At 40.3% G+C, this 15,858-nt stretch overlaps 1 protein-coding gene across 2 annotated transcripts in view; it reads right to left on the reverse strand.

Moving 5' to 3' along the window:
• Positions 1–2,584: 2,584 nt before the first annotated feature.
• The window catches only part of ar (androgen receptor), a 402,038-nt gene continuing 388,764 nt past the window's right edge, over positions 2,585–15,858 (reverse strand). The window contains exons 7-8 of one of the 2 annotated variants that reach the window (XM_068047213.1): positions 10,546–10,703; positions 2,585–7,322 (exon numbers count right to left, since the gene is read on the reverse strand). In XM_068047213.1, the coding sequence (XP_067903314.1) occupies positions 7,167–7,322; positions 10,546–10,703 (314 nt within the window). In that variant the 3' untranslated portion in view covers positions 2,585–7,166. Of the gene's footprint in view, positions 7,323–10,545; positions 10,704–15,858 lie in introns of those variants that run through there. The other variant, XM_068047216.1, reaches the window with a different exon arrangement.

Genomic DNA, 15,858 nt, shown 5'->3' on the forward strand with positions numbered 1-15,858 from the left:
GCAGTAAGAATAAAAAAGCATATTATCTAAAAGGTGAGAGATTGCAGAGCTCTGAGATGCAGAGGAATCTGGGTGTCCAAGTGCACGAATCGCAAAAGGTTAGTATGCAGGTACAGCAAGTAATTAGGAAAGCTAATAGAAAGTTATTGTTTCTTGCAAGGGGAATTAAATGCAAAAGTAGGGGAATTAAATACAAAAGTTATACAGGGCATTGGTGAGACCACATATGGAATACTGTGTACAGTATTGGTCCCCTTATTTAAGGAAGGATGTACATGCATTGGAAGCAGTTCAGAGAAGGTTTACTAGACTAATACCTGAAATGGGTGGGCTGTCTTATGAGGACAGGCTAGACATGTATCCACTGGCATTTAGAAGAGTAAGAGGTGGCTTGATTGAAACATATCAGTTCCTGAGGGATCGTGACAGGGTGGTTGTGGAAAGGATGTTTCCTTTTGTGGGAGAATCTAGAACCAGGCGTCACTGTTTTAAAATAAGGGGTCACCCATTTAAGACAGAGATGAGGAGAATTTTTTTCTCTGAGTCTTTGGAACTCTCTTCCTCAAAAGGTGGCAGAAGCAGAGTCTGAATATTTTTACGACAGAAGTAGATAGATGCTTGATAAACAAAGGGGTGAAAAGTTATCAGGGTAGGCGGGATTGTGGAGTTGAGGTTACGATCAGATCAGCCATGATCTTGTTGAATGGCGGAGCAGGCTCGAGGGGCTGAGTGGCCTACACCTGCTCCTAATTCATATGTTGGAATGCAGTGCCTGCTGCTACTCAATTCATGCCCACTGTGAGGGGTCACTTGCCATGGGAATATTACACAAAGTGCAATTACAATTTTTCTAGGGCTACTGTAAGGCTCCCTGTCTCTTCCACAAGCAGTCAGCACCCCCAATTCCTTGATCGATGAAGACTTTGATTCACAAATGTGCATATTTGTATTTAATCTTTTCTGGTGAATTGGGGTTTGTGCAGAAGTGTCAATCATGGTTGCACCAAGTAACCCAGAACTCAATGAGTTAGCCGGCAATCCTTCCCTCTTCAAAGACCAATTCAATAATTAAGGCCACACATACTTCCCAGGAAGTGTATATCGGCAGACATTATTTTCTGATGAGAATCACATACCATTTAACTTTTCTCCGAGTATTAGCCCTTCCTTGGAAAGTGAACTACGGCATTGTTGGTCGTCACATGAATGGCTAAGATTATGCAGGCAATGGTGCTCTGTCCCTCAGGAAAATCACCAATGTTTAAAAACACTTGCTGCCCCTGCAGCTGTTGCTCTCTGGCAATGTGTAAAACAAAGCTTCAGTTTATTCCTTAATACAGTAATGGACAGCAATATTGACTGACTCCTGCATTACCCCCACAGGTGTCAGGAGGGAACATGGGGCATTAAACCTGAAAGGAAGTGATGGTAATGTTTGAATGTGCCTTCAGGTCTTTGAGAATTAGAAAGCACACCTCAGTCACAACATCCCTGCTAAGCCTGAGTTTCCTCATGTACAGGTTGGTTTGGTAGGTGGTGTGCCTCCTATGTAGCGTGTGCTTCTAGGCCACCCTATCCTGCAACTCACATTAAACTGTGGTATAACTATCAAAAGGTGCCGTAGCCATTCTAGTGGGTGAAAAAAAAACCTTTGCACTGTTCATTTACAGAAATACCAGGCTGGATTAAGATGTCGTGATCCGTGGTGGGGGGGCCTGAAGATGGCTCCAGATGAGGCCCACCATGGACCTCGATGCCCGCAGGGCCCGGCCTGATCCTCCCAGCGGCGGCAAGGCTCCGTGGTGGCAACCCCCCCACCCCCCCCACCACTGGGCGACGGGACTGCAATTAACATATTAAAATCAATAAAATGAACACAATTAAATTCACTTAGCTGCAATGTTGAGGGCCGGCTGCAATCTCCTGCGCGGCGGTCGGCACTCCCGCGCCTTCAGATCCCCATTGGGGAAACACGTCGTGACACTGGTGGGGAGGGGGGAGGGGGTAAGATTTTCAGTGGGGGTGGTGGACGGGGTCAAATACTTGTAATGGGTGTAGGGGATGGTGGGAAGGTGGGGGGATCTTTCGTTAAAAATTTAAATATGCCGGCAGGGCTGGCTGCCCTTTTAAAATGGCGCCAGCGCCTGTGCAGAGGCAGCTGATGCCATTCCGGCGATGGACAGCCCACCCCTTACATGTGATTGGGTGGGGGGGGGGGGGGGGGCTCCCTAGATATTTAAATGAGCCGCTGCACTTAAGATCACAGTGGCTCACCGGCGGTGAGCTCATAAAATCCAGCCCACTGTGCTGAAACATTCAAACTTGCCCTTCCTTCATGTGCTTGAGTCCCATTCTCAAAAGGAGCAAAGAATATAATTTTCTTTTATCAGTGCTTGAGGAAAACTGCCATTTAAATAATGTTAACAAGCTCTTATTTTGCTACTCACCTCATACCTATTTTAGGCTGCTTTTGAAAATCAGATTAATGACACTAATAGAAGAAAAGTCAGATACTTTTCCTCACAACTTTAGCAATATCTGTTTTATTGCTAATATTAACATTCAGAGCAAAATATACCCCACTGTGACAACCCTAATGATACAGCAGCACAATTTTTTCATTGCAGCAGTCTGTCCTGTCCAAATGCAAGCAGCCAGACAGTCTCCACCTGTCTGTATCATTTGCATAACAAATCTTTGACTAATAAATACAATAGCAAGGACAAAGACAGAGCACAGCATCAGTGTTACAGCAACATTTTCTAACACATTGCATGAAATTACTGTGTTGCAAAAGCTGTGTATGTATACATACTGTTCCACAATAGAATATACAGAAGTATGCATATTCCTTTTATTAACAAATGCTCAAGAATACAAAAAAGAATCAAATAGGCTGACAAAAATTGTCACTTTTAAGGTGCTTATTCTTACAAAATATTTCTATCCTCTGACCATTAAAGGGACAAGCACTATATATTGACAGTCATTAAAATTGAAAATGGGGTGACAAACATCATTCAATACATGGTATTGGTCAGGTAGGGAATTGTACCCTCAAAATGTACAGAAAAATCACGCTAAACAGCCACTTGAAATTGGCCAGGTTTGGCTGGGAAAAAAGGGGTTTAATATTACACTGCTCCAGTAAGCTTTCATTCAAGAATTATGAAACATATATGAGAGGACTGATGAATTACAAGTATTCCTCTTTGCAGGCCTTTTTGGACCATACTGTACAAAACTGACCATTTTAAAACAAAAGCAAAAATCTTCAGATGCTGGAAATGAAACAAAAACAGAAAATGCTGGAAACACTCTGCATCTCAGGCAGTATCTGCGAGAGGACAGAACAGTTAACATTTTGAGTGCAGAACCTACTTCAAAACATTTGCTTAAGGTCTACACCCAAAATGTTAACTGATGTGTTTTCTCCCCAGATGCTACCTATCTTAATGAGTGTTTCCATCATTTTCTGTTTTTGGTTATTTCAAAAAGTGGATGCTAATGCATCCACAAATATTCTAGCCACCGTACATACAGGAAAACACCTAGGCCGGAATGTACTACAAGGCAGTAAAATATCAAGTTGAAATGACATTAGAAATCATGGTGCTTTATTGTTGTCCATACAACGTATGCCAAAGCCTTGCAATACACTTTAACCTGTGTTATTCTTTGCATTATACATAAGTGTTGTTGGTGGGAGTTTCTCCAAAATCTTTTGTCAGCAATTTTTTTCTTTGCTGGTGCTGCATGTCAAAGTGGATAGTGATGACTGGCAAATTTCTGCTTCAAATTGTGATTTGACTGAAAGTAATTCAACACCATTTGACTTGCCCAGCAGTGGTAACAGGATTAATTTCACTGCACAATACAGGAATGTAACATACCCTGTTTACATAATGCAGTGCAACTTATCCTTTATAAAGTAACCACTATAACAGTATTTACTTGCATACTGATACCATCATACCTATTATTACAAAAGAATTAAAAGTGTCCTGATTTCTAAATCTGTAGGCTTTATAGATTCAGAAACTGATGAAGTGAAACATGGGATAAAAATGTAAAACATGGTGAGGTTGGGGGAAGGGGGAAGAATTTGAACATGCCTTGCAAAATCAACCCAGAAAGACAGGATCCTAGTGACATTATTCCAGTTAAAAGTAATTTATGAATCTTGTTTAATGAATGCCTAATAGCATTCTAACACATTAAGATCTCATATTTTCCTTTGTGTGCTAATTTTACCAAATTTGTAAAAGCTCTGACAAAGGTATCTACAAATTTGTGACCACTAAGGCAGAGGGAAATACTTATAGCTATTTGTTAGCATTTCAGAGTAAATCTTCCAAAAAAGAAAAACAAATATTAATAAATTTTATAATAAGTATATGCATGCCAACAGGCAGCTTCCTAATAAAGATAGCTGTTTAAGGGGAACATCATGGCAGACAACTGTTTAGTTCCTATACATTGTGTACTGTCTGCTTAATAGGAATGACTGGATAAAAGAAACATTTTGCTTGCCATAGTGGTGTTTCCATTAAGCGACATCTATTGAATGCATTATAATTACAGCCCTATTAACATATTACCATTCTAACAAAGATTTGTACATTTACAAAATATAACTTACTCATACTAACTGATCACCCCATTTTTGAAACTCTTGAGCATTTTGAAAGCTTTTTTTTTCTTGTGACATTCCAGGTAATGTTTTCAACAAATTTTGCAAAACACTTTCACAGCCTGAAAAGGCCAATGAAAAAAAGGGATATTTCAAATTTAATACAGTGATTCATTATATTTCATTCTTCCTGATGCCATGAATTATAGCTGAGGCTGGAAGAATTGTAGTGTTATGAGTCAAAGAATTTAGATATGGTAATATATGTTGAGTAAACATTAAATATTTATTTATAAATCTTGGACAATAAACACTGGTCCATTCCATAGCTCTCAAAGTTTACATCTTTTTTTCTAGGAGAACAAAAACTCTATATTCAGTTTATTTTTTTCTGGGAAAGAAACTGAAAAATATGTTTTTAGGGTTTTATTTGCCCTCACTCCCTCCAATCTCCCAGGTTACTGAAAGTCATGGATTCAGTGACCAAGTTCTCAAGGCGCTAACTCAAGACATTTAAGATATATTGCAACCCAAACACAACAACAAAAAATTAGCCTGTTCTGCTGACAGACCAACCTCATTCCTGCATACCCAAAAAAGGAACAATTAAGTCATTGTAAAATAAGTAGTAAGTCCTTTTAATTTGCTTAAAAATATTAACAAGTGCATTCCTCTTTCCTTCCCTCCCCCCAAAAAATACAACTTTTTGTTAAAGAATTTGCGTATAGAATTGTACACCTAGCTTTAGCCTGTCATGTGGCTGCACTAAACATAAGAAATTTTAATTCAGAAAGGAGTCCAAACAAGATATGCAGTACATTGGTACTGTGCACAGATGATGAAAAAAGGTTTTAACGTTTTGAGGCCTACAATAACATTTTTACACAAGTCATTCAGTTCTGAAAATACTGCAAAATGGAGAAATGCATTATCTTTATTCTATACTACTGAAGTTTGGAAATTTACACCGTTTTTCTTTTTTGTAGACACTAAACAACTAATAACATGCTCATATCTCAAAATAAAAAGGACAGTTACAATTCTATTTTTGAAAATTTTTACTGGCATAGATGTCTTTCTTTTTCAGATGCAAGACGCTTTCACCAAGTGGCCTATATTCATACGTCATTTTTGTAGAAGAGCAACAAGAGTTTCAATGATTTTCAGTAAGCCAAATGTGATGCAAATATGATGGTACCATACAAATGCACATATTTATGACATTTTCAGACACGGTTTTATATTATACTGTTTGTGTTTTTGTTATGCCTTTGCACATGTTTAACAAAGGGGTATGTAAAAAAAAAAATCAAAATGCAAAAGCAGCAAGGTAGATTGCATACCAAAGAAAAATTCTTTACACTTTTAATTAATAAAAATAATTAAGTAGTGTGTGCCTTCTATTGCCTGGTGGAGTTTACCTGCATTATTTAAAGGCAAAATGTTTAAGTCACTAAATATTCTTTCTGACTAAGTATGTGCAGGACAAAACAAATTTTGGCATGGCATAAGAGCACTAATTCAGATTTAATATTCAAATATGCAGTGAGTATTGTGCTACACTATGTGGATTATTAAATAAAAGAGTATTACAGAAACCTCATTTAAGTTTTTAAAAAGACTTTGGTCGATATAAAATTTTGAATTTCACTGCTTATTATCTTAACCAGGCAAAAGTTCAAATCCATCAACTAAGTATGTCCGCCATATACCAAATTCTGCACAAAAACAGCATAGTACTTGCATGTTCCTCAAAAATGAAATATGAAATACTTGGGGTTCAAAAATACAAATTCTGTAATTTTATGTTTTTGAATATACGTTTTTAAACATTAGAGAGAAAGAATTCTAGTAAATAATAAAAATGCTACCAACAAATCAATATAATGTACTTTTTTGTAGCTTTAAAAAAATACATTTATGAATTCTGGAACCTCCCCTACTATTCTACCATAACACATACTGTTCTTCTGACATTCAGGAAAGGAAATATTTTAGTGCAAATTTAAAAAGAAAATGCAATTTACATCAGATTTTGCTTTTTAGCAAAAATGTTTTTATAAATGTAATGAAACATGATGTGAGGAATATCTAACACCAGGCAAAATTAATATCTGATATGTTTTAAGGATGTAAAATGAAAACAGGTCACTAGGTAGTTTCAAAATAATAAAAAATGTAGGTAGCTTTAAGTAAAAATCAGAAAATGAAACTATTCTGAAGGACCAATGAAGAGGTGAATGCAGCTGATTTTCACTAAATGTAACCAAGGTATCAACCAGTAATTTGTGTGGTCCAACATAACAACTAGTCAATAAGATTACAACCAGCCTACCTCAGTTTGGTTGTATAACATGACCAACTCTGTAACTGGGTGGTCAACTGACCACTGGAAATAAAGGTAGATTTTGCACAATTCTTTTTCATTTCTTAATCAGAACAGATGTAGTATTTGACTGAACTGATGAATTTGAAAACGACAAACTCTAGGTAGTACAGTTACAGGCAGTATAACATATGTAAGCAATGACTGTCACTGTTCATGAAAAAGAAGCGGTTTGGCCATACCAGCGAGAATCTTTGGTACCTGGGCAGAGATTATCTCTGCCATCATTTCAGGGAACTGAACGCTCAGAGATTGAGACTGAACAAATAGATCGAATGTAAACTGGTGAAGTTTCCTCACTGTCTGTTAAAAACATAAAAAAATATAAACTGGTTAAGTATTAAGTATTAGCCATAACGTTTTTGCTTCTTTATTATTCTAATATTCGCATGAATTATAGAGAACGGTGCATATTTGTTAATGAATGAAAAGGCACTAGCAGCAAATAATTATCAGGACTTTATAGCTTGTAACAAACCATTCAAGTGGTCCATGCTCACTTATGAATTCTAGATTAGATTACTGCCCTAAATTCATATCCAGTTATCTCTTATTAATAATTAATATATACACACACCTGACAGCTTAAAGAAGCTATATGGTTATTTCTTTGACATGAAGGTATTCAAACATAATTTGAATTTGAAAGTAGCACTGTAGTAAAAACTATTTACGACTAAAGTAAATTGATTATTAAAGTAAGATCAACAGTATTACTGGCTGTGAGGTTTAAAGCAGATTGCACTTAAAATGTTTGGTTTTAAATTAATTTAAACTTTTTGGTTAAAGCATTTCTTTTACAAATAAAATTGACACATATGGCTGGATTTTGTGTGGCTCCATGAAGCGGGATTGGAGGTGGGGGGGTACCGAGTATCACAACGAGTGGTGGTGGGGGTGGCGGTGGACCTGTCACTAAGCGATCTTCCCGGGGCAGAATGGGCCGACTATGGCCTTCCCACCCAAAGGCCAATTGAGACCCTTTAGTGGCCTATTGAAGGCCAATTAAGAGCCTCTTCCCACCTCCACTGGGATCTTGGGGCGGGGTGGGGGGTCCACCTCCATGCGGGGAGGATGCCTTGCAACACGAGATGCCCTCCCTGCAGGCTAGGGGGTTGGGGGGCCCTTCTGCGTGGGCAATTTGTGGTCCATGGAGGACCCCCATTGGGAACCAAAGCACCCCTGGGAACCTCCTCCCCTGGACTACAAGACCACCCCCCCAGCACCATCTCAATGAGGCCTTCCGGATTGGCCCCAGCGACCCCGCCTCACCTACCTCTTCTCCAGGGCTCCAGTGCTGGGTCTGGCTCCGAGGTTTCTGCAGTACTGGTAGTGGCCACTGCTCCCAGTGGCACTGCTGATACTGCTGAGCTGCTGGCCCTCTGATCGACTGGCAGCTCATGGAGGCAGGATCCCCATCTTTAAAGGAACAGGGATCCCGCCTCCTGAAGCTCTGATTTACAAAGACTGCAGGATCACTCTGTGGGGAGGGGATTGCAAAAAGGCAGAGGTGGGGACCCACCCACCCCCACCCGCCTTTTCAGCCCAGTGCCGGGAGCCCCACCTCCAATAGAATTCTAGCCCACACAGTTTAAATAAACATATGCAGAGTATACTCAGGATTACGAGTTATCTTACTAAGTTATAGAAGCAAAATAAGGCAGAGTTGAAGGTCATGTAATTCCATTTGCTACCAGTGCCTTTAAGTTATGTTCTTTCTTTTATACTTCCCTTCTTCCAAATCATCTTGTGCCTTGTACCACCAGAGTGGAAGACCAACAGGGTTGAGAGGTGTTCTGCTGCCAGATCTCTGCCAATGCCACTCTTAAGTTGATGAACAAGAGGTGTGGGACAGTCACCTGATTAACTGATACTCTGATTTTCCATTTCTCCCTGTAGGAGAAATGGCTTCTTTTCTGGCCTCTACAGAGCATCATACCCAAATGAATGACTGAGTTTGGGAATCACAGTGTTGTGTGTGTTTGCAACCCTACGTTCCTATCGCACTGTGTGTTAGTACTTCACCATGCTGTGCCACATCGCTACTGGCTACGCAATTAATGAATGTGGTAAATACCTATTATCCCAATAGTTTAGCAAATAAACTGAACATTAAAAAGTGATTATTTATTATAATATCCAGGGCTCCTCTGCATGACATTATCTGAAGATGCAAAGGTGTAGCATATTTTACTATGTCTATGTATCTCTTTGGCCTCCTTATCTTGAGAGACAATGGGTAAGCGCCTGGAGGTGGTCAGTGGTTGTGGAGCAGCGCCTGGAGTGGCTATAAAGGCCAATTCTAGACTGACAGGCTCTTCCACACGTGCTGCAGAAAAATATGTTTGTCGGGGCTGTTACACAGTTGGCTCTCCCCTTGCGCCTCTGTCTTTTTTCCTGCCAACTGCTAAGTCTCTTCGACTCGCCCGCCAGCTCTGGCGAACGCTGGCAACTGACTCCCACGACTTGTGATCAATGTCACAGGACTTCATGTCGTGTTTGCAGACGTCTTTAAAGCGGAGACATGGACGGCCGGTGGGTCTGATACCAGTGGCGAGCTCGCTGTACAATGTGTCTTTGGGGATATGCCAACTAGTAAAACTCACCAATTATTCTTTTTGTACATTCTGTTTTTCTTTAGTTGTTTAAACATTAAAAAGGATGACATCATAAGCATATCATCTAACCTTAAAATTAATCTCCTGAAGTCACATGGATACTCACATATTGATACAATTAGGGGTAATTTTGTTCAATTTATGCTGTGTGTAGGTTTCACAATGTGGAATCAGCTATCAGCTGGAGAAAACATTTAACTCTCACTGCCTATCTCTATTCAGCTGGTTATACTGCTATATTTGAAGTGGACCACTATCCCAGCCATGTCCTTTTTCATAAAAGTTATGAATTAATCAAAGAGAGACTGCCTGCAAAAATATATCTAATATTCATCTCTCAAATATACAACTTTCACCACTTCCAAGAAAATACTGCATTTGATACTACATGTAGTGATGCTATCTCCATGACATTTTTTGTATTTTGCAGAGCGATGCCACTGTTGGGAAGAAATGGCTCTCAGAATAAGCATTTCAGTGGTATCATTGAAATTAATCTACAATCTACATGTCAAAGTTAGTATTTAAAGTAAATATTTACATCTAATGTCTCACTGTTTTAATTACTAATCTAAGTGTAGTTTAATTAGAAAACAGACTGAGCCACATGATTAATATCTCGCAAGCAGTACTGATCATAATTCATTGTGAGTTATAAGGTTAGCCCAGTCAAGATGGAAATCATATTCCATAATTCAACAGTAATTGTGTTTATTTTTGCTCATTTTTGTACTTAGTTAAATGTAACTTAGAAAACAAATGCTAATGGTAATTATAATTTGTAAAAATAAAAAAAACACTGCTACAATGCTGCTGTCAGCACAGGAAAATTTGTAGAGCTACCAGATCATTCAGCATTAATTTTGTCTAATCTAAACAAACTATTGGTAAACAGAATCACAACTTACTATCTGCAGTGTGTCTAGGAGCTTAGTTAGTTGATAAAAACGCTGGGGATTGTGTGTGGCATCCTTCCCTTGAAAGGAAATTACTCTGTCCAGTTCCTGAATGTAGTTCAAACGCAGCTCATCAAAGTATTTCTGGTTTTTCAGACCTTCGACTGGAACTGGCAATGAGACAGTGAAGTTTGGCTTACAAAGTTTCATGGACATGACATTTTAGCAGTATTTATCTACCTTATCCTATTTCAAATGTAACAGACAACTTCCCAGATTATCATTCAATTCAGAAAATGCAACCATGTGGACAATAATAATTGCAACCTTTAAAATTACAAACAAAATCAATAAAATACAATGATGAGCATATTCAAACTATTTTAATAAGTCTGCAACCTATACTAATCACAGCATCTCCATTGGCCACCATATATTGTGACCGAACAGCTATCCAATACCATAAATATCAACATGATTAGAACTCCACCTCCCCTGCACACCAACCCCCCTCCATCAGTATAGGGGCGGCACAGTGGCGCAGTGGTTAGCACCGCAGCCTCACAGCTCCAGCGACCCGGGTTCAATTCTGGGTACTGCCTGTGTGGAGTTTGCAAGTTCTCCCTGTGTCTGCGTGGGTTTTCTCCGGGTGCTCCGGTTTCCTCCCACAAGCCAAAAGACTTGCGGGTTGGTAGGTAAATTGGCCATTATAAATTGCCCCTAGTATAGGTAGGTGGTAGGGAAATATAGGGACAGGTGGGGATGTGATAGGAATATGGGATTAGTGTAGGATTAGTATAAATGGGTGGTTGATGGTCGGCACAGACTCGGTGGGCCGAAGGGCCTGTTTCAGTGCTGTATCTCTAAACTAAACTAAAGTATTGTCCATAACAAATTAATTTGGCAGCTGTTCTTGGTTGCCTTATTGAAAACTCTAATTTAGGTAGATGTGAAAACGTAATTAAAACAAAATAGAACGCTGCACGATTGGAATGTTTTAACACTATGGATAAAAATTCTGGAAAAGGTGTTCTGAAGCAAGAGCATAGCACAAAAGATCTGCTCATATACTGTGTATGGATGTTTCCACTATAACTTCCAATTTTGTCCTAATTATTACAATGCAGTACGCCTTAGGTCACTGTGGTCATACCGTGCAACTTATCACTTGATGCATGTAGATAAAACTGCAATCAGCTTATTAATTTGTGCATTCTTTTACGGTACTGCATGACTGCCACTTTCATTTTTGCTTCGATGAGGAGATTCTACACTCCCAGCAGGAATGCCACACTCACATGGTATGCAGGTGAATTCTCCAAACTGCACTTCCTGTGAACATAACTTGTCAGAGGGAGGGGAAATCATGGATTCCATTCTCAAATTCCATATCCAATGCCTGACTTCAATGTGACAAAAAATGAGTTTTCAAAGGCAGTACACTGTGCAGGCACAGCTTCCTTTGCATATGTAATGATGCTGATTGTTCGTAATATTCTAATTACATTAAATCACTTGTTTGCATCTTTTTAGGTCTAAAATTTCATGAAGAAGCAACCTCTATGTTGTAAATGTGATAAGGAGCAAAATACACCAGAAGTCTTAATCAGAGTTATCCCTCATAACTTACAAACAAAATACAACAATCAAAGAAATATTCTGAAATTCAAGTCAATAAGTATAGTGATTATTCTGGGTACAGTCACTTCAGTGCACTATAGGTTAGCTTGGGCCAGCCTGTCAGTCAGTTCTAGCATAGATTTTGCAGGTCTCTCAAAATCGGGGTTTGTGTGGGGGGGGGGGGGGGCATGCATCAATAAGATGAAGGCTTCCTCTCTGCTGTAATATTATGATGAGATTTGAAAATAGGTCCTATTATGGTTTTGTCTATCTATCCATGTGTGTGTATATAAACACAAGAAATAGAAGCAGGACTAGGCTAAATGGCCCTTTGAGCCTGCTCCACCATTCAACAAGATCATGGCAGCAGATCTTCAACTTCAACTCCACTTTCCTGCTCCATCGCCATATCCCTCGATTCCCTCAGAATCCAAAAATCAATTGATCTCAGGCTTAAATATACTCAATGACTGGGCATCCCAGCCCTCACTGATAGAAAATTCCAAAAATTCACAACCCTCTGAGTGAAGAAATTTCTTATCTCAGTCCGAAATGGCCAACTCCTTATCCTGAGACTATGGCACCTAGTTCTGTCCTCTCCAGCCAGAAGAGCCTCTCAGCATCTACCCTGTCAAGCCGTCTCAGATTCTTATGTGGAAAAATTCGAGTACTCCAGTTTTTGGACGTGGTGGTTGTGATTCACGATTACCCTGCACTTGGTCCCATTGAACAGGCAGCACATAAACTTTGTGCTGCCTCACTTCAATGATTTCAGTGTGCAGCTGAGCATGACCCATGCTGCTAAAAGCTGCATGCTCAACAAAGAGTCAAAGCAGTCTACATAGCTAGCACATGTTTCAGCAAGCCTACAAGTCTTAAAGGCAGCCTGTCCCTCTTAAAGGGGAGTTGTACTCATCGTACAGAAGTTGCTACTGACTGTTTGTGGAGGAAGTGGCTACAAAGAAAAGTACACCAAATGGAACAACAGAGCAGGAGAGCTCCCAAGTTTTTCCATGCGGCACTGGAGGCATTAGTACAGCAGCTGCAAAGGAAGGGAGAAGCAATGGCTGAGATTTTAACTGGCCCCTTGAGGCAGAGTTGGAGGTCATGGATTAACTAGACAGTTGGCAGCTGGCAGAGGCCACGTTGCCTCCCCATCACCAAGCAATCTTCCCGGGGGCGGGACAGGCCGATGACGGCCTTCCCACCCAGAAGCCAATTGAGGCCCTTAAGTGGCCTATTAACGGCCAATTAAGGGCCTCTTCCCACCGCCACTGGGCTCTTACTTATAACATTAGTGAGGGAGGTCCCTTATAAGAGGCTGTCAACTGGAGCTGTGCGGTTCAAATTGGCTGAAAGGACATCAAATGAGCTCAAAAGGCTGACTGACAACACGATCTGCCCACTCTGCATGCATTGCGTAGGCCATGTCAAAGATGGCCGTAAGCATTCTGGCTGCCATTATTTCTCTTTGGGGCTTATGTAGTGCCGGCACCAGCCAGCGGTGCTATGGAGCCCAATTTCGCAGCCAATGTGTTTCAGTAAAATCACCTCTAATTCTTCTAAACTCCAGAGTATATAGGTCCAATCTATTCAATTTCTGCTCATAGGAATCCCAGGAATTAATCAAGCGAACCTGATTGAAGTCTTCAAGATATTTACAGGAAAAGACAGGCTAGATAAAGATAAACTATTTCCGCTGGTTGGAGATTCTAAAACTAGGGGGCATAGTCTAAAAATTAGGACCAGACCGTTCAGGAGAAATGTTAGGAAGCACTTCTTCATGCAAAGGGTGACAGAGGTTTGAAACTCTCTCCCACAAACAGCAGTTGAAGCTAGAACAGTTGTTAATTTTAAATCTGAGATAGATAGATTTTTGTTAAGCAAAGGTATTAAGGGATATGGGCCAAAGCCAGGTATATGGAGTTAGGCCGCGGATCAGCCATGATCTCATTGAATGGCGGTACAGACTCGAGGGGCTGAATGGCCTATTCCTATCTTCCTATGAATCTTTGTTGCATCCCCTCTAAGGCAAGTATATCCTTCCTTAGGTACCGAGAACAAAAACTGCACACACTACTTCAGGTGTGGTCTCATCAAAGCACTGTACAATTGCAGCAAGACTTCCTCACTGTTGTACATTTGTATGTACATTGCATCACAGAATTGTTACAGCACAGAAGGAGGCTATTCGGCCCATTGTGTCTGCACTGGCTCTCCGAGCGAGCAATTCACTTAGTTACATTCCCTGTCTTCTCCCCATAACCCTGCACATTCTTCCTTTTCAGATAACCAACTAATTCCCTTTTGAATGCTTTGATTGAACCTGCCTCTCTGGCTGTGCATTCCAGATCCTAATCACTCGAACCAACACGCTACTTCAGGTGTCGTCTCACCAAAGCACTGTACAATTGCAGCAAGACTTCCTCACTGTTGTACTCCAACCCCCTTGCAACAAAGACCAACAGATCATTTGCCTTCCTGCTTGCAGCACCTTCACATTAAGCTCCGGTACTTTGTGTACAAGGACATCCAAATCCCTCTGACACCAAAATTTAATAGTTTTTCACTATTGAAAAAATATAGTTTTTCTATTCTTCCTACCAAAGTGAATGATCTCACATTTCCCCATATTATACTCTATTACTTTGTTGTGCACTCACTTAACCTATTTATATCCCTTTCCAGGATTTTGCCCTTTGCATTGGGACCCCAACATCGGGATCAAATGTGGATCACAACCCCACAGTGGGGGGAATTTGATGGAGGCTCTGCAGCCGGTCAGTGACATCCTTTACCCTGGCACCAGGGAGGCAACACACCATCCTGGATTCATGTCTGCGGCCAAAGAAACGCCTGTCTGTTCCCCTGACTATTGAATCACCTATCACTATGGCTCTTCCAGTCTTCCCTGTACCCGGCCCGGTGCAGCTGCTCCACCCGTGGTACCATGGACTTGCGTCTGGCTGCACTCCCCAGATGAACCATCGCTCTCATCAGCATTCATAACTGAATACCTGTTGCAGAGTGAGATGCAATCGGAGTCTCCTGTACTACCTGCATGTTTTGTTTTGACTGCCTGGCGGTCACCTATTCCCTCTCTCCCTGCATAATCTTAAGCTGTGGGATGACCACATCCATGAACGTGCTATCCACCTAGCTCTCATCCTCATGAATGCACCGCAGTGTTACCAGCTACCGCTCAAGTTCTAAAACCCAGAGATCAAGCTGCTTCAATTAACGACAATTAACAAATGGCTATCCAGGATATGGGAAGCATCCTGGAGCTCCCACATAGCACATTAGGTGCACTCTTGAGGTTGAAACAACCCTGCCATCCTTTATTTATTAGTTGACCCTCAGCTATCACTAAAAAAGAAATGTTACCAATACTAAATCACCTCAGATCTATGAATAAAACCTAACTAGTACTGATAAATACTAATCAACACAGTTCACCAGTTAAAATAAAACTTACTCACAAAAAGATAATACTCATCAGCTACTCACTTGTTCCTTATTAATAATACTTAATTTTCGATCTTCAATCTACAATCTTCAATGTGTATAAAAATAATAATAGGGTAATTATATTAGGTGATTTCAACTTTCCCAACATTAATTGGGATAGTCATTGTGTTAAGGGCTTAGATGGAGTGGAGTTCTTAAAATGTATACAGGAGAACTTTTTAGCTCAATATGTAG

This window comes from Heterodontus francisci, chromosome 15, assembly GCF_036365525.1.
Source record: "Heterodontus francisci isolate sHetFra1 chromosome 15, sHetFra1.hap1, whole genome shotgun sequence".
NCBI lineage: Eukaryota > Metazoa > Chordata > Chondrichthyes > Heterodontiformes > Heterodontidae > Heterodontus > Heterodontus francisci.